Below are 23,031 nucleotides of genomic sequence, written 5' to 3'. Positions count from 1 at the left end.
ATCATCGTCGGTCAGAGGGATGAGCTAAACTCTTTTGGATTCATTCTATTTATAGTAGTTGATCTTATTGTATTTCAATTGAAGTTCTCACATATGGTCTGAGCATTTCTCGCCTTTAGCAGATGAAGATATTCTTGGGTATCATTTTTGGTATGTTCTGGATGGTGTTCCAGTTTGCTTTAGAGATTCGGGTCGGTTGCATCTACTCCGGAACAATCGTTCTAATATATTCGGTTTAGAGTTCAGCCATTAGAAATGTACTATATGCCACGGTAGGAACAGTGATCAAATTGTAAAATGAGGTGTGTTCTTCTCTTTGTATTAAAGTGATATAGTGATTTTTAAGTTAGATAGCTTCATGGCAACTACAAGGGTCTTATATTTGTGAATGGGATGTCGGAAAGCGACATTGGATTGCTTCAGCCTCTCTGATATCGAGGCGGACCCTCGGCGCTCTACACACGCAGAACTTGGGGCGCAGTTTGAACAACACTATTCGGGATAAGCCTTGTGATGTTTTCTATCAGTACATTTTCCATAACTTCTAACAAGCGTAACTTGTGCATGTCAGTGACTAGAGATATAAAAGGATTGTTTCGTTATGTCTTGAAAAATAAATTGTTATTTATAAAAACTGTTACAACAATATAGATTTTTAAGCACGAGACTAAATACGAAGAGTGCTTGAAAATGAAAATAGGTTTTGTTATATAACTTATTTGAGTTCCATAACGTTCATTATGCAACCTAAATGAGTTACATAATGAATATTATGCAACTTACTTCAGGTGAAAAATAAACCGATGCGGGAAAGTTGACAATTATGATACTGAAATGTGTTGTATAAAATAAATACTTTGATACTGAATTGCATTAATTTTTAATATGTTTAAGCCTATAGTATATATTTAGTGACAAATCTATCAAAAATTGAATTGAATGACTACCAAAAAATTGCCTAAATGCAACAATGGTCAATTGGCTATGCATCCACATTTCATTTCATTTTTAGATTTTTTTAATGTAGTTTTGACCGTTTGGGTAAAGGAAACCAATTTTAGGCGCTTAATCATTTTCATAAAATATGACTAATTTTATTTTGAAATTGTAAGCAGTAGCGTTCAAAAATATATGTCAATTGATATGGCTTTGACTGAGTTACAGGAGAAGTGCGCAATATAGGTCCCTCTGCAATAATAGTCCCTATTTTAGTATCCAACCCAAAAATACTGGAATAGGTCATTTTTTTTTTTCAATTATCTAGAAAACTAATAGATATATCACAGTTTCGAGGCCAAATTTGGTCCTTCAGGATTCCAGAACCGATTTTGTGTAGAAAATACAAAAAATCAGTGGATAACTGACACTGAGGAAGATTACAAGTGATAGTCGAAATACGCGTGTCTGTCAAAGCATAAGCAAAATAGGGCGGAATTGAAAGGTAAGAAACTGATCACAATTATTCGAAAAAAAATCTTGTTGAGATTTCTCCAGATATTTTTTTTTCAAAAAAGTTTTACAAGGATTCCTCTAGACATTTTTATTTGAATAGCAGAAATTCTTCTTGAGGTGCCAGATGCAAAGGGGTGTAAGTGACCATTTTGTCGATTTTGAGTTGAGTATATCAAAAAAATTGTCAGATTTCAAGCCTTCAGGAACTCTTTAACATTATTTTTACGATGAATAGAAAAATAACAATAAATCGGAGAAAATTGGGTCGATTTTGAAACTTCGTACATTTTGTATGGGATGAAAAATTGATGACAAACTTAAAACCTCATTTACTCGAAAGTCGATTTTTGGCACTAACACTCTTTTGCTCACTTATGATTCCGTAAGAAATTCTTGCTAAAATTTATTCGGGAATTCCTTGTGGAATTTACCAGGTAATCTTGCAGGTAATTCAAGTAACATTTCCGAGCTCATTGGATTTATTTTAGTTTTATGAACCATTTATACCGGCATCTGTCAATGCCAGCGGTATAGCTTTTATTGTATACTAAAAGCGTTCTATAAAGCACCAATACTACCTAACACAGCAGCTTACTGGAATTTTGAAAGGCTTTATGACAGCTGTCAAGGGTGCTTTAAAATAAACCTTTAAAAAGATATCACTGTGTTGATGGCATGCTAGCTGATGACTATGCCATATAAGGTGACCAACACTATTGCTAATCATAATCAAATCCATTAGTGGTTTGAATTATTGTTGATTAGTAATACACCGTTTTCTGAATTCTTCCTCAAACGACAGTTTAATAATTTCTACATGATCAATCATAATACGCTGAAACATACCATAGTTTTTTTTTTTATTTTTGCCATCAGTTGCCGATCATTGTGAAGTGTCATTTATGATCGATTTGAGCGCCATCTTTTAAGAAATAGCCAAATCCATAGATGGATGTGTTGCGAACTTATTACATTATTTGCTCGATCAATTGCTTTTATTGAGTGTCACAGGGATATTAGATTTATTGTGGAACACACTTTTTTTCGCGACAAGTTGCTGCTGCCATATTGGAATTTCTAACTTTTCTCCACTGCTATGAAACTTTTTTTTTGTTTCTTTTTATTCGTGAATTTTAACTAAGGCTAATTCTTCACACTGCTATGAAACAGGGAATAGAAAAAAATCAACTCAATAATACTTACCATGATAATTTTATGCGTGCACGCTTCAAAAACCTTTCTTGAACTTCCATTGCGAGAGGATAGTTTGTTGTCGAATTGGTTGAAAAATCTTTGTTTTGTCTGAAATTTTATTTTTTCCTCAAAAGTTGTTCGAGCAAAATAGAGCAACATGCTGGTTTTATTTGAGACTTATTGTTGCTCTGCATGTAGCTTTGAAAACCTCTATACGTGTGGTCCACTGGGTAGGAGGGCGTTTATAGCGATTGTCAAAAGGTTTTGATGGAATCCGTAGCTTTATTGACAGTTTTATAAAATTGGTCATGCAAGCTGCTAAAACAGCAGCATAAAGCATGAAATGTTACTTGGCAAAATAGGTACCTCTATATTTCCTCTTTTTAACAACATTTCGTTTTTAATTGATTTTTAAAGAAATGTACAAGTTATAATGGTTTAAATGAGCCAACAATTGACCAAAATCGAGGAGGCTGCAAAATTTTATGTAGCTCTAACTAAAGTGAGTTCATAAATTTGAGTGTCCAAAAACATTTTTCTTACTTTTTTGGGAAGGATTTCCAGAAAATCACCACCTTAAACATTTTTGGGCCGGTTTCAGTGAGAGATTTTTTTTATTATTAATCACTTAACCTGTTTACAGCTCTTTTGTCCACTAGGGCACTACGTGAGCGATTCCAATTGGTGGCTGCACTTACACTTTCTGCAGCGCCTAAATGAATTCTATTATTCTTATTCTACTATATTGAACTGGTTTTCTTTTGTGCTGCTTTCACTTGTCTACCCTGTCCTTGGTAGAATGATGAGCACAATGATTATTATTATTATTATTTCACCGTCTTCGAAATATATCGTAAAGACTGAATTACTTAATGCTAATTTACAATTACTTAAGACTAAACAATTCTTCTTATTCGGTTTTTCAAAACATTTTTGGACATATCGAAATCAAATTCTTTACAAACAACATTAAAAGCGCGAATACAAGAAATAATGGGATTGTTATAACCATAGTTAGAGTGGTGAAAAGGAACAACGAGCACAGGAACATATCGAAGTTGTCGCGGAGGAACGTAAAAAGGAATTTGTTCCAGAAGTGCAGGACAGTCAATAGCACCGGTTAGAATGTCGAAGACAAGTAGACGTTGCAATGTTACGCGCCTATCCAAGAGCACAATGATGAAATGATGTGTGGCTGTTGTTCCTTTTCCTCTCCGATTGGGGGTCGTCCATTATGGATTGCCGTTCGCCGATATCCAATTATCCGGGTCCGTTTGAGCTATGAGAGCTCAGAAGAGGGTCAAGTGCCAGCCGCTTTTGGGGGGAAGAGCAGCTGACGAAGTGCCGGGGCTGAGATCGAACCCATGACCATCCGCTTATGAACCGAACGTGTAGCCACTGCGCCACGGGCCCCGGCAGCAGCGAGAGTTACTCATTGGCGAAAATATCTGAGGGAATCTAATCAGGCATTCCTAGAGAAATTCCAAGAAAATTTCTCCAAAAATTTCTGTTGGAATTCCTCCTGGGCGTACACTGAATGTTTCTCCAAGAATTTCTCCTTTAATTCACGCAGATATTTCTCCAAAGATAGCTACAAGACTGCTGCTGGGATTCATCCAAAAATTTCCGGTAAAAACTCACCTGTATTTTTTTCTGGGTTACCCAGGAACTCCTACATAACTCTCAAAAGCAATCATTGGAGATATTCCAGGTGAAAATGCTTGAGACATCTTAACAAGAATTCCTGGAGAAATTCTACTAGGAATTCCTGGAGCAACCCTTGAAGGAAATTTACTATTTAAAAAAATCATTGTATTGGAGCAGAAACATCGAGAGGACTTCCTGGATAAATCCTGGAAATAATGTGAACGTTAGGAGAGATGCTCGGACAAATCCCAGGAGGAGTTCATGGAGGACTGCTCGGAAAGTTTCTTCAGGAACGTTATGAGCAATTCCTGAAGGAATCCTAGTAGGCATTCATGAGAAAATTCCAAATCTTTAAAAATGCCTTATTCTGTGGGAATCCCAGGTGGCATTCCTAGAGGGTTTCCTAGAGGAATTCCTGAAGAAAATCTTGAAAGGGATGCCAAGAGGAATTCTTGAAAGTAAAAATTAGGCGAAGTCAAACTTTGAAAAGTATATCGTTTGATCACCACCAGCGAGTAACCAAGCAGGTTAGAAATATCTGGAATCCCCAAAGCAGTTCCGGGAGTTTCTAAATAATCGCAAGAGTATTTTCAGTAGGAATACTAAGAGCAAAACCTCTGGATAAATGCCTGGGGAACTTAACTGAGATAGTATTACAGCAGGAACTGCTGGAGAAATTCTATCAAGATCAACAAATTGATTCACATAACTCTGCTACAACTGTGCTAAGTGAATTCTTATCGGTCCAAATCAGAATGTATAATATGCATCAAATATGTGCTATGCGCACAAATTTAGAGGCCATATACGTATATTTTATGAAAACAATTTCAGGCGAATTCATTTGTCATGTAACATAACTTCTATTTATAACCTTGCTTGGAAATATATACGATTCCATTTTCCCAAAGTCAAATTTAAAAAAGAACATTAACAAGTCTAGATATTCTTCCTTCAGCTCATTAATTAATCAGATATTCTACCACTATGTCAATCACTAACTCTTGAAAGTCGCGAATTTTAAGCAAATATAAATATGCATCAAATATTGATTCCAATTTCCGCAATCTTATATTGATTCCAATATAATTTCAAATAAATGTGCTCATTATTACAATTTGAAATTAACTTTTTTATATGATCTCTGGATTGCTGGAGAGCTCCGGGAGGTATCATCCCAAAGGAATTCCTGGAGGATTTCTTTAAAAAATTGTCTAGAGAAACCACAGAAAGAATTTCTTGAGAAAATCTTTGAAAATCCCAGCAGGAAGAACATGAGGTATTTCTTGAGGAATGCCAGCAAGCATGCTTGACGGAATTGTAGACGGAATTCCATCGAGCATAATAAAGGAAATCCTGTAAAAACCCTTGGAGAAATCTGCGGAGAAATATCAAGAACAATTCATGGAGGAATTCATCGAGATATTCTTTCACGAGTCACAGGAAAAAAAACTGGATAGTTTTGGCAGGAATTCCTGGAGAAATCCAAGAGCAATTCGGAGGAACCCCAGAAAAGATCACTGGAGGAATTATAGTGATATTGTTTGGAAAAAAAATTTGATGAATTGATGAAAACATCCTTGGGAAAAATTTGAAAGAATTTCTTTAGAAAGGATTGGAGATAACTAAAGTATTCCGTCAGACATGCCTATAAAAGTTCTTCCTAGGATTGCTCAAGAAGTTTCCTTAAGAATATCTTTAGATAACTTTCTTGGAATGCCAGTAGAAATTCCTGCTAGAATTCATTCAGGCATTTCTACAAGGATTTCTCCACGAATTCTTAGTGGGTCATTCTGGGACATTTCCAGTTAGCATTTCTCCAGTTATTTCTCTTGAGAAACCTTCAAGAATTTCTGGAGGATTTCCAGCAGGAATTGGCAAAGGAATCCCAGAAACATTTTCTGGAGAATTCCTCCATAATCATCTAAAGTAATCCTGGCAGCATTGCTGAAACAATCCCAGCGAGAATTCTCAAAGAAATCACCAGTGGATTTCTTACGAGAGCTGCAATGGAAATTTGAAAAAATGTTCTTGGATGAATTCTTTTAGAATCTCTGTTAGAATCACTGCAAGAAATTCGCAGGAACTTATGGAGTAATCTCAGCTGTAATTGCATGAGGAATTCCAGCAATCTGTTTTCCTCGGGTCCTTTTAGGAAGTCCTCCGAAATACCTCCTGTAATTCTTCTATGGGTTTCTCCAAGGATAATGCTGCAGGAATAAATTTCCAATATTTCTCGTTGCAAGTTGATACATAACTCCTGGAGCTGAGCTAATAAAGTGATAGTTTGTCCGGCCCACGTTCCAATTCCATCAATACATTTTCTACTCTTTTGCAGAAGACACCAATACCAATGCTAAAAATGTCATTTCGACATATCTAAATTCAATCGCCTGCGGCTCATCTTAGGAGCTGAATCTGATTTGCTTATATGGTATATGGTAAATATATGGCATATGAAAAACTTGTGCGGCTAGACCAGTTCGACAAGAAAGTCACGGGAAAGCCGCTCTTTTTCATATTCTAGACCAACATTTGAAAAGGGCGGAAGAGTCAAAGTGTAAACAGATCACTTTTAGCATAATTTGATGAACAACTCAAAAACAGTCGAGTCAAGTACAAGACACTGAAGACGACCTTACAGTTGAGTTCGAAATACGTATCTGTCAAAGGATGCAAATTCTTAGTGGAATTCAAAGGGACAGTACTTAACCCGATTTTCTTTTTTTTTTACTTTCAAAAACATATGATTTTTCCTCAAAAATAAGTTTCCACTTCTGGAAAACAATAATTTAAATAAAGGCGGATTTCCACATCTGATTTTGAACACTTCATTTGGTTGTTCCGCCAAAGATCTTGCGCCTTTGAAAAAAATCACAAAAATGCTCAAAATAGTTAATACTGCTGAATAAACAGTAGAAAATAGCATCTCGCCATTCATATTCATCAAATTTACACAAAACTTTTACTCCCACTTTTGATTAAAATTGCCCCAAACTACTTACACCGTTATTGAAAAGCCTTCGTCATTACGTCGTACTTCGGCACCCGTCAAAATGTCTGAGTGGAACTCCGTCGTGCACTTATTGCTCTTTTTGCGCACGGATGGCTCTTACGCCCAAGATCAAATCGTGCATTTTTCATTTTAAAATTCAATTAAGTCGCTAACTGACTGCAATAAGTAGCGATCATATGGCTTCACTGTCTATTCAGGATTTATTTTCTCCAAAGGAGATGGATTGGATGACATGCCGCTGGTAAAGCTTCATAAAAATGTTAGCGAATGGTCTCAAATCTATAAACCGGCATAGGTTACAACAGATAGATTTAGCAAAAGGTGATATTGGGAACCAGGTCCGTGCACAGGAAAGGCGACAAGGGCTGCCGACGCTTCTCCATCGGTGCTACAGCTATATTTTTTCAACGCGCTCCATGGACAATGGCTAGGACAACTACCTCCTTTGCTGTACGATACTTCATATACTGTAAAGAGATGTTGTTCATAGATTTGAGCTATAATGTAGGTTTCAATAGAAATCTGATTTCCATTGGATTTTACTCATTGTTTTTTTACCACTCATCGTAGGCAACGTCAAGAGAGAATTTTCTTCCTCTTCCATTGTCCAATTTTAGATAAAGTTCAATTAATTACTTTTAGTTAAGAAATAAGCTTCAAAATCAATTTATTGCAGTGGATTAGGTTCCACTAACTTCGATACAAAATTTATTCGGGCGTAACAACAAAAGCGATCGATTTTAGATAATATTGACCAGGCGTTATTCCAGTGCTGACGACCATGCGGCGTAGCGTGTCGGGCGTAATGACCAATGAGTTTTTATTTGGGCGTAATTTTCATTCCATTCATTGTCTTCAAGGAAAAACGCTTGTTTGTACTATTTGACAATAAATCACCAAGAGGATAGTGTTTTTTTTTCTAAAACAACGAAAAAGATTGAGTGCACACGCAGAAAGTGTTAAATAAGAATTAGTTTTAGATTGTGAAACTTTGCAAGCGTTTTTCTCGATTCTAACATTTTGGATACCTGTTCTTTCCACATGTTGGTCTAGAAATATTTCAGGTAAATGTCACGGACTGTCTTCGAAAAATGTCAATTGATATTCCGACATCAACATTTCAAAAGGGCGTAACTGCTTTTACAATCAATTACTTCTCACAGAGCTGTGCATCGTATATCATTCATCTTACGAAATTCACATCCATTAAACGAAAGAGGAGGATTTTATCTTTCTATTTGTGCTAGTGGATTGCTCGGGAGGGATGAGATACGGTCCACAGCTTTATGAGAAGGCATTGGTTGCAAAAGCAGTTACGCCCTTTTGAAATGTTGGTGCCGATTCATGGTGAATATCAATCGGAGGTAATAAATCAGCAATCAGGACTGCTTAAATATACTTTTTACTGTAAATGGATTCAGTTTATAACCTAAATGGATTTCAAGGTTGCAAAGGAGTTTCTCGGTGGCTAGGGGGTTAAAAGGAGGGCAGCGCAATTTGAGAGAATTTTCAGGGGGTTCCGGTTTTTTTTTTAGTTTTTTTTATTCGTGAATTTGAATTATAGCTTATTCTTCACACTTATTCCGGAGGTGTTACTGGAGCGTATTAGGGGTTTCGGAGGGTCTCAGGTGCATTGTATGAGGTCCGAGGGGGTCTTAGGGGGTTTTCGGTTATATTTAAAGAAATTTCAGGAGATTTTTAGTGAGTTTTCACGAGGCGTTACAGTTACAGGAATTTTCGGAGTTTCAGAGCGTCTCAAGTATGTTACATGGGATCAGAGAGGGTTTCAGGGTGTTTTAAAGAAGATTCAGAAGCGTTTTAAGGTGTTTCGAATGGTCTCAGGGGCGTTATGGTTCTTAAGCAAACAGTGAAGTCACCACTTGATAGCACATAGTTGCATGAGGCTCTGCAAGCATGAATTTTATTCAAATGCACAAGTTAAGCATGTAGATTCGATGACTTGTGCTCTAGAAAGTCCAAGCCAGAAGGGGTTGAGGGGGCATCTCTCACCCCTGAACATGTCCTAAATTCCTCTTTACTCCACTCGCTACTTCTTCCCCTAATTGTTAAGGAAACCATGCATTTCGCAAGAATTTGTTTGCTAAATAGCTTTACTCAAGGTATCCAGCCGGATCGCTCATCAGCCCGACTTGTAAGCTTTGGGATTCATCCTGAAAATATCCGTCATTTGAACAACCTCTATTCCAACTCTTTCTACATTGTATCCTTAGCTTGACCCGTTCAAAGTTTCAAGAATCCCTTTGTGGTCGTGCTTACAAACCCAGTTTTTCCTCACGCTAGCCGATCGTTGTTTATTTTATTTTCAGAAAAAGGCTGTACCTATTTCTACAGCTGAACATAGCTGTTGTTCTAGCACGTGAGTACCTTTAAGTTCCATAATTTTCCATAGTTATTCCATTCCAATAACCTCCTTCCAACATTTTAGAGGATATCTTCGGTTTCGGAGACTATGACGAGGGACCATGTGGCCGCTGGAAACCCGGCGACGTTGATCTCCGTTCGTTCGACCTAATTCGCGAGTTCCACCTGGATCAGCTGCAATCCAACAGTCACCATGTGTACCGAATCGAGGGCACCAATGTGCATCAAACGGCTTACCGGTTGGAAAACGAAGCCAATCTTACCATGCGCACGGTGGAAGCTTTCCCCATGGGACTTCCCCATCAGTTTTCGTTGGAATGTACCTATAGGACCGAGAGTGAACCGGTGTCGGCTTGGCACCTTTTCGAGGTAACGAACGAACTCCAGGAAAGTCAGCTGGCGGTGACGATGAACCCTGGACGGCAGACGTTGGAGATCGGGCTGCCTGGCTTGGAGGGAGATCTGCAGGTTGTGGAGTACCATCATTCGGCGGTAAGTTGAGCAATATTGTTTTGGAACAACACCGTATCAACATTGTACGCTTGTTTCAGTTATTCGATCAACGCTGGCACAAGATCATGCTGGGAGTAACGAACGACTACCTCAATCTCTGGGTTGACTGTCAACCGGTACGGGATGTGGAAGGAAATCTTAATGCCCCTCTGGAAGCACGAGGACGTTTCGATACCAATAATGGATTCGTTTCGATGTCCCGGTACGCGGAAACATCGGTTATGGAGCCGGAGTCCCCTACCGTAGACCTCCAGTGGATGGTGATGAACTGTGATCCAACACGTCCTGCTCGGGGAAATTGCGACGAGTTGCCGCTGTATGATGTGGCACATGTGGGACACCGACCGCCTCATGGAGAAGAACCGAAAGCCGATTGCAATGCGGTTTGCCCTCCAGGGTACAATGGAACGGACGTGAGTTGGGATGATCAGCATTGATCGGTAGCTCGTATATGACTTTTTTTTTATTTCAGGGAGCTCCTGGTCGTCCAGGTTCTCCAGGTTTGCCAGGGTCCAAGGGAGAACCCGGTTCCAACGGAAGGCGGGGTCCTCCTGGGCCACGAGGACTGGAAGGTCCACCAGGGATTTCCGTCAAGGGTGATAGAGGTGAAATGGGACAAAAGGGAGAACCAGGTGTAGCGATGGCTGGTGGTGGCGTTACAGTGATTGGGCCACCTGGTTTACCGGGTCCACAAGGACCACCCGGAGCTGGAATCAAGGGACAGAAGGTGAGGAACGTGGTGTAGTTTTTGAGTATGTGTTGTAAATAATTCTTTTTAGGGGGAGCAAGGCGAGTTGGGACCTCCTGGGCTACGAGGTGAGTCGATTCGAGGTCAACCTGGTGTTCCTGGATTTCCGGGTCCAGAAGGGCCACCAGGACTAGGGTTGAGAGGAGAAAAGGTAAGGAAATGTGTATTAGAGATCAAAAGTATGTTGTCATTCGAAATGTCTTTTCAGGGAGATCGTGGAGACACTGGATTGCCTGGTCGTGCTGGGGTATCCGCACCAGGTATCCCTGGAGGGAAGGGTGAAAAAGGAGAACCGGTAATAAGCGTTTTAGATTTGTAATAACGCTCAGTTGAATCATAATTTATTTTCCAGGGAGATGTAACTGCTGCAATTGGAATACGAGGTGAAAAGGGGGACAAGGGTGATAGTGGAGTACGGGGACCAACTGGTATTCAAGGGTTGCCAGGTTTGCCTGGTCCCGCAGGACCCCCAGGAATACCGGGAGCACCTGCAACAGAGAGCAGTTACGCTACCGGAAATTTGGGAGTAACTATTCCTGGGCCACGTGGGGCACCTGGCGTACCAGGAGCTGCAGGTCCACCGGGGCCTCCAGGTCCTCCAGGACCAGCAGGAGAAGGTTCCTCGTCAGGTGGAGGCAGATATTTTGAAAATTTCATGTCATATGGTCATAGGGGCCCTGTGGGTTACACTGGGCTTCCCGGAGAACGAGGAGCCGGTGGCGATCGAGGTCCAGAAGGTGGAACAGGGCTGCCGGGTGTTCCCGGGCAAGACGGTGCTCCAGGTATGCAAGGGTCTCCGGGTGTTCCCGGGCAACCAGGAGCTCCAGGACTTCCCGGATTACCAGGGAGAAGTTATACCGAGTCTGAGGTGCGGGACATTTGTGCAGCTGTGCTGCGGGATCAGCTTGCAGAATTAACTGAGGGATTGATTGGACCTCCTGGGCCTCCAGGAGTATCTAAAACTGGAAAACCAGGATTACCCGGTAAACCTGGACCAAAGGGTGATCGAGGATATCCGGGTCCACCAGGTAAGCGAAGGAATTTGTTATTGTAACATCTCAATTAACTGAATATGGTATATGTTCTACAGGTGATCGTGGCTACCCTGGAGAGTCCGGTAACCCTGGTGTTCCAGGCCTTCCTGGGGAACGTGGAGAGCCTGGATTAGAGGGACGACCAGGATATGATGGCGTGGGACGAGATGGTCATCCTGGAGCCATGGGTCCACCAGGTCCTCCGGGTCGCGAAGTTCAAGGGTCACCTGGTCGTCAAGGAGAACGGGGAGAAACAGGAAAACCAGGTGTACCAGGCCTGCGAGGCGCCCAAGGTGTTCCGGGTGTATGCCCTAATGATTGTTACATGGCTGCGGCAGCTGCTGCACAAAGCTTCCGCGCCAATCAACAGACTAAAGGGCCGGTGTATTAGTAGTACGTAGATTAGCTATTAATTTCCTTACCGCTAATTGCTGGTTAAATACAATAAATTCTGAGGATAATGAACTTTCACCAGATTTCTTTGCTCTATGTGAATGTAAATTATATTACTGTTCTGCAAATTGATGTTATGAGGATCAGTTTCTATCCGTTACTTATGAATGTTGTTAGAGGTATGAAATTCTACAAACAGATTCCAGGCGTACGCCGATTCAACTACATGTGATATACAACTTTCTAACTTCGGCCTTCAATTACACTTCATGCTTAAAATGACCCCTTCTCGGACTTTTCTCAGACCTCAAATACCTCTCTCTCTCTCTTCTTGGCGTAACGTCCTCCTGGGACAAAGCCTGCTTCTCAGCTTAGTGTTCTATGAGCACTTCCACAGTTATTAACTGAGAGCTTCCTCTGCCAATGACCATTTTTGCATGTGTATATCGTGTGGCAGGCACGAAGATACTCTATGCCCAAGGAAGTCAAGGAAATTTCCTTTTACGAAAAGATCCTGGACCGACCGGGAATCGAACCCGTCACCCTCAGCATGGTCATGCTGAATACCCGTGCGTTTACCGCCTCGGCTATATGGGCCCTACCTCAAATACCAAGCACTTACAAAAAAAAAACTCTTGGTTCAGCTGCTCCGTGAAAAAAAACGAGGAAAAACAACCCGATTGTTACTCACTTACCCACTTCAAGAACCATAAACGATTCAAGATCACAATTTATGAGATTGACTTTTGGCTTTGGCCAGCTCCGACTCAAAGTCACGTCCCTGCATCAGCAGCCCCACGACGATCGCTGGCTTACTCTTGCTCTTGGTATACAGCCTAGAAATTTATGAGGTTAAAACACATTATTTTTCTTCAATGAAACCTCGTAAGGTTCGACACGGCAGCACAACACAAACGCAACACGAGAAGGCAAGCATAAGAATTATAAAAGGGCACGTTACCATCTGGGTTAGGTGGACTCTTGACACGGGATTCCTAAAAGGCCAAGCGACCAAGTGGCTCTGAATCATACCTGCACACATGCCCGCTGCACAAGACAACACGGTTTGATACAATTACCGGTAGGTAACAGTCGATTACAAATAACGACAACAACAGCGACTTGTACTGAATGGCCTCCGTTTGGTTGCATTTCATCATTCGCGGACGATGATGGTGACGACGGACGTTGTAGACGACGCTGCTGTTGTTGTCGATGTTATTGCGTGCAGGTAAGTGTCGCGCTAACCTATCCGGATGGCTTTTTGATCTGATTGTACCAACATGACGTGTGTGGTTACTGCCAATAAATAAATCGGTGTTCAATGTAAGTTGTTTAATGGGTGAATTCGGGGAAATAATACATTAAAGCCAAGTTGGATTTAAATTTGTGTTTTTCATGTAACATAACGATAAATTGCAATAAAACATATTTTACGAGACTTTGTGTTTAAAGGTTGTTCAAGTGATTTTTAGAATGGGATACAGTTTCAATAAAATATCTGGTAGGTGCCGCTTCGGTTCGCGTCGATTAGGAGGACATAATCATTGGACACTAAAACGGATGTTTATCGGTGAGATTGTTGAATATTAAATAAATTAAAAAGATATGATATATAGAGTGTCAGGTCATTCGGCCGAAGGTCATTGGCGAAGGTCATTAGCGAAAGTCTTTTAGACGAATGGCCATTAGGCCGAATGATCAATGGGTCTTCTTTTTGTCGTTACGTCCCCACTGAGACGGAGTCTGCTTCTCAGCTTGATCAATGGGCGCTTCCACACTTACTAACTGAGAGCTTCTTCTGCCAATGATCATTTTGCTTTTGTATATCGTATGGCAGGCACGAAGATACTTTCAAGGATATTCAAGGAAGTCAAGGATATTTCCATAACGAAAAATTCCAGAAATTACCTGGAATTGAATCCGTCACCCTCAGCACGGGCATTTTTTTTATCTGTATTAACGAGATTTTTAACCCTAGGCTAGTTCATCTCGGGACCCACGCTTTACTTCCCTTCCGAAGGAAGAACCCAAGATTCGATCCCAGGTCCTCGGCGTGATAGTCAAGTGTTCTAACCATCACACCAGGTCCGCTGCTGAATACGTAAAACTTTATTCTTCAATCACTTAACCTAATTTACAGATCTTTTTGTCCACTAGGGCACAGCGTGAGCGATTCCAATTGGCGGCTGCACTTACGCTTTGTACAGCGCCTGAATGTATTCTATTGTAATTGTACTATATCGAACTGGTTTGCCTTTTGCGCTGCTGTCACTTTTCTACCCTGTCCATGGTAGAATGATGAGCACGAGGATGTTGATGTGTGGCTCCTGTTCCTTTTCCAGTCCGATTGGGGGTCCATTATGAGTTGCCGTTAGCCGATGTCCAAGTTTCCGGATCCGTTGGAGCTTGTTTCATGGACAGATCGTATTTAACAGAGGAACTGTCATTGGTGAAGTGTACACGAGGAGGATTATAATCTGCGAGGCTTATATCTGATGACATATAGAAATGATAGATTCTCATACATTTTGACTGAGTGTTCAGATTGAGCATTTCTTCGAAGTTTTCGATAACTAGTGTGTTGCTCACTCCACACTTGATAAGTAACCTTAGCGAGAGCTCCCAGAGGCGGTTCTGGAGAGGCTTCACCCCTGTCAGGTCCTCTAGGCTCACATTATGCGATGAGTGCATACAGCCAAGGGCAATACGCAAACAACGGTACTGAATTCGTTCCAATTTTATTACACAGTTCGAAAAAAAAACCTGTAAAATTATGACGGATCGAATGTAAGAAAAGGACCCCGTCATATATGATGGAAATTTTTGTGCGATCTTAAAATTACATTGCAGATATTTGTTAGAAAATATAAAGTAAAATGAACTCCGAGGAGAATTAAACTCAGATCCTTGCGGTGTGAGTAGCACGCCTGAGCTCTCTCAACTATCTCAGCTTATTGAAGAGTAGACAGCCAAAGTTAAACTGCTTCTACCATAATGCACGCATTCCCGACATGCTCCGGCTGTTGCAGAGAGACAACGGGGAAACCACCACAGAGCTGCGAGCAGCCGTTCGTTTAGCTGATGACGGAGAGTGGCTGGCATGATTTATAGCAGATGCATGTAAATTTAAAGCGAATATGCTTTAAAATCTGTAAACAAGCCGTCTGACCAGCAGCAAATACTTAGTTTGGGCACCTCAAGTGCCTTTTGAATCAAACCAGACCCCAAGGTATTTCGAAATCAAAGACTGGTCGATTTCTGTTTCCAAGAGACTAAGTTTCAATTGGGCTGGATTCCGCTTTCTAGAAAACACAACCAATTGAGTTTTTTGCGGAGCAAATTCGATCCCCAACTCTCTTGCCCAAGGGTTTTCAGACATTTCGGCTCGCGGTGCACTTTTTGGAAATAAATCGCTCCGCGGTGACATGTTAATTATTGTTAAAAGAAACAATTCCACATTCGTCAAAAAAGCTTTCGAATTTTTCATAGCAGTTCCAAAGTGCATACACTCTTATGACGAGTGAATGCACTTTGGAACTGCTATGAAAAATTCGACAGCTTTTTTGACGAATTTCGAATTCTTCTTTTTAACAATAATAATCATGTGCACCGCGGAGCGATTTATTTTCAAAAAGTGCACCGCGAGCCGAAATGTCTGAAAATCCCTGCTGGTAGATCATCACTGCACGGCTTGGAATGCTCCTTATGAGTGGACTCTGGTTCCATGGTAGATGTCGCAGTGTGAAGAGGGTATTCCACGCAGGACAAATCAGAGCGCTCTTCCTAAGCGGCCTCTGACCCTCTCGTGAGTCTCGTGCTTGCCGTGAGGCAACGATTGTCAGCTCCATTTCGAACAGTCTAGTCTGCATTCTCGGAGTGAAGTCGGATCCTACAAAAAAGCCGCAACATTGATTGATAGATTTATCTTTATTATAGAGACTTTCAGCCCTTGTTGGCTGGTTCGTCTCTTTTCTAAAATCTGGTGAGTCAGAAGGGCTCACCGGGAGAGAAAAGATACAGAGTTTCAATTGCTACATTGTTTTGGGGTATGTCTCGCTGTCTGTTGCTGTCGATGTTGTTTGGCCCGAGGGCCTCGCTAGCTCGGTTGCCATGACTGGGTGTCCGCTACGGAGTGGGGTCTCTTCTTCCTCGTATCCGACCGGGCTGGTCGTAGGGGTGTGCTGGTTGAGTGGCTGGGTCGCTTGGGGTGGGGCTTACCACTCGGGTCCCGGGGAGTCCGAGAGTCCGAGGTGCCCACGACCGGGATGAATTCGTTGGTTGGGTGGTTGGTCCATGGGGAAGCCCGAGGTGCTCCGTGGTTTGCGTTCTCGTGGGGGGTTGGTGCCCAACCCCAGAGTTTTTCTGGGTACCCTTTCCTTCTTGATCGACCGGTTTGGTCGCGGTGACATGGTAGTTGGGTGGGTCGCTTGAGGTGGGACTTTCCACTCGGGTCCCGGGGAGACCGGGAGGTCCGAGGTGCCCACGACCAGGGGTGGCTTCATCGCTTGAATGTTTGGTTGATGGGGGCTCCGGAGAGTCCAACGGTTTGTCTCTTGTGTGGGGTTGGGGCCCAACCTCAGAGTTTTTCGTCTGAGGGGGCCCCTAACCCGGGGGGCCTTGTGGGGTGGTGTTAGTTATGTGGGTACCCGTTGTGGGGGCACCCTCTCCTCCTTATTCGACCGGGTTAGTCGCGGTGACGTAATGGCTGGATGGGTTGTGCGGGCGCCCGAAGCGGGACCACCCTTTCCTTCTAGATCGGCCGGCTTGATCGCGATGGCGTGGTGGTTGGGTGGGAGGGCCGCTTGGGGTGGGCCTTACCGCTCGGATCCCGGAAAGTCCGGGGGGTCCGAGGCGCCCACGGCCGGGGTGGTTTCGTCGGCTGGGTAATTAATCCTTGGGTAAGCCCGAGGCGCTCGATGGTTTGCGTTCTCGTGGAAAGTTGGGACCCAAACCCAGAGTTTTTTGTCTGAGGGGGCTCCAACCCGGGGAGTTCTGAACGGTAGTGTTGTGTTTGCTCCTTGACGACCGGATTTATCGTGGTGTCGTGGTGGAGGGGTGGGTTGTTTGGAGTGGGACTTACCACTCGGATCCCGGGGAGTCCGAGAGGTCCGAGAGGTCCGAGATGCCCAAGCCGCAACATCAACATTGCCCTTCTTCCTCCATCAACGCTACAGCTGACCGTTTATATGTTGCTCAGGGATGCCAGAAGTGGAGACATGTCTTCAATTTGAAGACATTTGAAGTTTTGTGAAGACTTCTGAAGACTTTTGAAAGCTGGAAATTAATATTTATTTATATTGTAATTCTAAACCAATTATTCAATCTTGAATAAATTTCAGATGAAATGCGTTTCAATTTTTGTAGATAAAATTTTCAAGTAAACTATAAACTTTTGAAACTTTAAACTTACAAATTCTTAATTTTTCGGTCTTCATATTGGCGGGAAATTTGAAGCAGTATTTACACTGTTGAAAATGATTTAACATCCATGTGCACAACAGAACATGTACTCGATGAACAAATTGAAACTCACGACTCTTAATTCGCTAGACGGGCGCTTTTATTCCTTCAAGCTACGTAGTCACATGACTATCTCAAATTCTTTTCATAATTCAAATCTCAATTTGTTCATCGAGCATATGTTCTGTTGTGCACATGGATGTCAAATCATTTTTCAACACTGTTATTTCCCACATGGCTTGGTTGGTCAAAGCAAAATCGAGAAATTGACAGCAGTTTTTAGTTAAAATACGAATCAAATAAGACGACCACCATTTCATGGAAATTTTACGAAGTATGAACCGCCGAACAATTGAATTAATTTTTCATCTGCAATTGTTTATAGAAAATAAAATTTCCATCAACAAAATTCCTCTGGGAATTCAACTTGATTGTCTCTAATTTTTTCAAAAATATCCAAAAACAGAGGTTGCTTCTAGAATTTTACCAAGGTTTTTTTTCGGAAATTCTCCCCAGAAGTTCGTTTTAATTTTAAACAGAGCTTCATCTAGAATTTTTCGCAGACTTGTTCGAAGATATGTACAAGCCTGTTAAGAATACTCCAGTAGTCCCTCGAGAATCTTTGTTCCACGGGAATATCTTCAGGATTTCATCAGGAATTCCTTCAAAAGTTTCACAGGAATTCTTCCTGGTGGTCCTCGGATAATCCACGTGGAGTACCTCAGGAATTCTTTCAGTTCCTCGGGAATTCCTCCAGATTTTTTTTCATGAGAGCCTCGGAAATTCCTACCGGAATTCCTCTGGAATTCATCCTGGAGTTCTTCGAGAATTAGGTGCTCCTCGGGAATTCCACGAGTAGTTCCTCGGAAATCTCTTCAAGAGTTGTTTGGGAATTCTTCCATGATTTCCTCGAGAAATTCTTTCCCGGATATTCCTGCAGTTCCTCGGGAATTCATCCATGAGATCCAAGGGAATTTCTCCGGAAGTTTCTCGGGAATTCCTTCAGAATTTCCTGGAGAATTCCTTTAGGAGTTTTAGGAGTTCCTCGGAAATTCTCATGGAAATTTCTCCAGAAGTTCCTCGGCAGTTCCTCGAAAATTCTTCCAGGCGTTCTTCGGGAATTCCTCCAGTAGTTCCTAGAGAATAGTATGTATGTACCTTTAAGAATACCTCGAGAATGTTTTCACGGAGTTCCTCGGGAATGTCTCTGAAGCTCCTTGGAAATTTGATTACAAGTTCTTCAGGAATTCCTTTTAGGGTTCCTCAGTTAATCCTCCAAGAGTTCCTCGGAAATTCTCCCAGAAGTTTCTAAGGAATTCCACCAAGAGTGTCTCGGGAATTCATATAGGAGTTCCTCGGGATTTCCTCCAGGAGTTCCTCGGGAGTTCATTCTGGAGTTCCTCAGGAACTCCTCCAGAAGTTTCTCGAGCATTCTTTCAAGGAGTTGCTAGGGAATTCATTTTCTCTAAGAGTTCCTCGGAAATTCTCCCAGAAGTTCCTCAGGAATTCCACCAGAAATTCCTCACGAATTCCGCTAGGAGTTTTTCGGGAATTCATTCTGGAGTTCCAACGTAAATTCTCCGGAAGTACCTCGAAAATTCTTCCAGGAGTTCCTCGGGAAATTCTACATGAATTCCTCGGAATTTTCTCCGAAAGTTCGTTGGAAATTCCTCCAGGAGTTTACCAACATTTTTTTCGGGAGTTCCTCAGGAATTCCTTGAGAATTCCTCTGTGAGATTCTAGAATTCTCATAGGAGTTGCTACAAAATTTCTTGGAAAATTGTGCCATGCATTACTCGGAATTCTTCTAGGAGTTCCTCGGGAATTTCTCCTCGAGTTCCTCGGAAATTCTCCAAGAGATTCTCGGGTATGCCATTAGGAGAATACCTCTAGGAGTTTCGGAAAATCCCCCAGGAGTTTTTTGATAACTCTCAAAGGAGTTTTTGTTGGGAATTTCTCTTGGAACTCCTTGGAAATTCCTCCAGAAGTTCGTCGAGAATCCCTCTAGCATTTTCTTGGTAATTCTTCCAGAAGATTCTCGGGAAATGCTTCAGAAGTTTATCAGAAATTTATTTGAATTTACCTATGAGTACCTCCAGTAAATCGTCGAGAATTCCCAGGAAACTCCTGGAGTAGGTTTTCAGAGGACCAAGAGGAATTTCCGAGGAACTGCTCGAAAAGAACCTCGCGAAACTATGAAAAACTGCTCGTAGAATTCTTGGAGAGATTCTTGAGAAACATGTAACTCCTCGGAAAATTCCCGAGGAATCCAAAAAGGAATTTTCAAGGAATTCCTGGAGGTTTTTCCGAGAAACTTTTTAAGGAATTCCTGAAGTAATTCTCGATGAACTTCTGGAGGTATTCCCGAGGATCCTTGGAATTCTAAAAGAACTCCTGGAGGAATTATTGAGGGTCTTTTAAGAAATTCTCGTCGATTTCCTGAAGGATCCCCATGAGGAAATTTCCGAGAAACTCCAGTAGGGTTTTTCTGATAACTGAAGGAATTCTCGAGGATCTCATGGTGGAATTCTCGTGGAACACTCGGAAGAATTACCGAGGAGCTCCGGAAGGAATTTCCGAGGAACTCCTGGAGTAATTCTCGAACAATTTCCTGGAGCAAATCCCGAGGTTCTCCGGCAGGAATTCCCGAAACTCCTGGAAGAATTTCTGAGGAACTCCTGCATGAATTCCTGACGATCTCCCAGAGGAATTCCCGATGAAGTCCTGTGGGAATTTCCGAGGAACTCTTGGAAGAATTCCCAAGGAATTCCTGGAGGAATTTCCGAGGAGCTTCTGGAAAAAAAAATGCTGAGGAGCTCCTAAAAGAATTCTCGGAAAACTTCTAAAGGAATTTTTGCCAAACTTATAGATGAAATCCCAAGGAACTCTTGGAGGAATTACCGAGGATCTACAGGAGGATTTCCCGACAAACTTTTCAAGGAATGTATGAAGAGTTTCCCAATGAGATTCTGGAGGAACTCCCAATAAACTTCCGGAAAAAATCTCAAGGAACTTCTGTAAGAATTGCCGAGGACTTCCTGGATGATCTCCAAGGGTCTAAGAAAGCTAAGGGAGAACATAATATAAATTTTGACTTTTAACATTAATTTTATACTAAACACCCCATATGAAGACATGTGAAGACATTTTAGCGTGCCTTGAGAATACATTTGAAAATTTCATATGGCATCCCTGGTTGCTAACGAACACATTCGAGACGAACACATTGATACGTTGTTAACAGTTTTTCCGACGCAGAGCTATGTCACTCACTGCTGGGTGACTCTCATCTGAAAGGGCCAGGATGAAGGTCAATTTGTTAAGTAGTATTGCATGGCGCAGCAAACACAAACATAGCACGCCCTATGGATATGAATGCCCAGACAACCAATTTACACGCATAACGAAGTTTACGACCGAGTTATGCGTCCAACTAACCGTAAAAGCATCATCGCATAAAATGTTGCAAATATGCCCTTTGCGTGCAAAAGTGGAGGCGATATACGTGCACTGACAGAACAAGGATTACGCTGTATGAGCTGAAGCGATATCCTCTGCGATAAACGATGTGTACTGTAATGCGACGTGATCAATCATTTTATGCGACTTGCCTCTATTAGGGAAAAAATAGCTCTCGTCGCTCTTAGTGTCAAACTCATTACCTTCGGATTAGCAAGCCGCACCTTACACTCAACACCACACAATTCTTGTGAAACTAGCTGATTAATCGCGATGATATTCTAATTCATCTCAAAGTTTCCTAATTAATTTAATTTACCTGTCGTGTCCAAATACGAAGCAGCATATCAAACAACCCGCAGCTGAGAGTGATGTTCTGCAATTTATGTTTACCATAACCAGGTAAAAACGCTTCTGAACTTAATCGTCGGCTCCGATAAAACAACTAATGATCACTACGTTTCACTACCGGATGGTTTTTCACATAAAATATTAAAAACTTCTCCGCACTGAAACCACAGTCTAGCAACTTTTTCCTTGTTATCACATTGCAAATCATATTATGTACGCATAATAGATTCTCGCTTATGTGAGTTTGTATGTATACGTAAACAAAGTTGCTTATGCATTTGTACGAGTTAATTGATACACTATTGCAAGTAGAGCTGTCATAACAAGACGAAATCTGCAAAATCATCGCAGTGCGCGGTAAATGCGAGTTCAAATGTTGTTTTGCGAGTTTGCTTGTGTGATTATACGATTCTGTTTTGTGCATCGCTAAAAAGAATTGAAAAGTCATTTTTTGCGGTGAATTTCACACTTTGGTTGCAATTAGGGTTTACATTTATGCGATTGTGAGGTGTGTTAGTGATAATATGATGAAATTTATGCATTTTTATGCGAGTTCTGGTTGTCTGGGTGCAAAGCGTAGAACAAAAACTCGCTTCGGTGTTTCACCGCGTGGTTCGAAAACAAGAGACGATCGCTGCTGTTGGATGTGGTTGACTCTGCACTGAACGAGGGTTGGCTTGAGTGGCTTTTGCGTGAATCGATTATGTTTTGATGGACTGCGTTTGTCGTATGAAGTGATGGTTAAAGCAAGTGTCGTTCAACATTAACCATCCTGAAACTGCACAACCCTGATGCATATCTTCCGATGATGTGTCGGATCTTTCTCGTGACCTGTTCACGGAGATGGATGAGCAACTGTGTCTCATCTATAATGGGTTCTACAAATTCCGGAGTCCGGTATTTCATCTCGAATGCTTCACCCGCTTCAGGTGCAGTTCACTTCGAAGGTTGGTGGTTGGTCGACAAGTCCTCTCTTCGGTGTTCATGCAAGATATCACAGAAGGTGTCGATCTATTCTGACCAACGAGGATGCTCGGTTGATCGCCTTGTTGACCAGGGAATTTATTGGGACCGAACACCTCACTGATCAGCAATCTTATCCTTCGCGTCTCCATGACCAGAAGGTCCCGCTTCCTCTGATACCTTCTTGAACAGCAGAAGGCTTTGATGGTACCGATCGCAAGGCTCGCTGACCGGAAGGAAGGTAAAAGTAGATTTTAGCTATTAAGTAATTGATCGTTGGAATATGATAAGAAGGACGATAACCGTTTTGGGTGGGTCAAATTAGTTTGCTAGAAGGGGTTGACAAGGTGACGAAAACCACATATTTTTCGAGAATGGTACTGTGATACATATCTACGAGATTTTCAGCACACCCA

General features: G+C 41.8%; 1 protein-coding gene across 1 annotated transcript; it reads left to right on the top strand.

Moving 5' to 3' along the window:
• Positions 1-163: 163 nt before the first annotated feature.
• Positions 164-12,451, top strand: LOC109426653 (collagen alpha-1(IV) chain-like). The gene is made up of 9 exons (XM_019702177.3): positions 164-302; positions 9,637-9,686; positions 9,756-10,183; positions 10,243-10,617; positions 10,677-10,931; positions 10,984-11,103; positions 11,161-11,247; positions 11,305-11,980; positions 12,043-12,451. Exons 1-9 carry the CDS (start codon positions 298-300, stop codon positions 12,375-12,377), a joined length of 2,331 nt encoding a protein of 776 aa, XP_019557722.2. The 5' UTR covers positions 164-297; the 3' UTR covers positions 12,378-12,451.
• Positions 12,452-23,031: the final 10,580 nt, after the last annotated feature.

Source organism: Aedes albopictus, chromosome 2 (assembly GCF_035046485.1).
Source record: "Aedes albopictus strain Foshan chromosome 2, AalbF5, whole genome shotgun sequence".
Classification (NCBI taxonomy): Eukaryota; Metazoa; Arthropoda; class Insecta; order Diptera; family Culicidae; genus Aedes; species Aedes albopictus.
The sequence above is the reverse complement of the archived record's forward strand: the minus strand, read 5'-3'. Positions and strand labels throughout refer to the sequence as shown.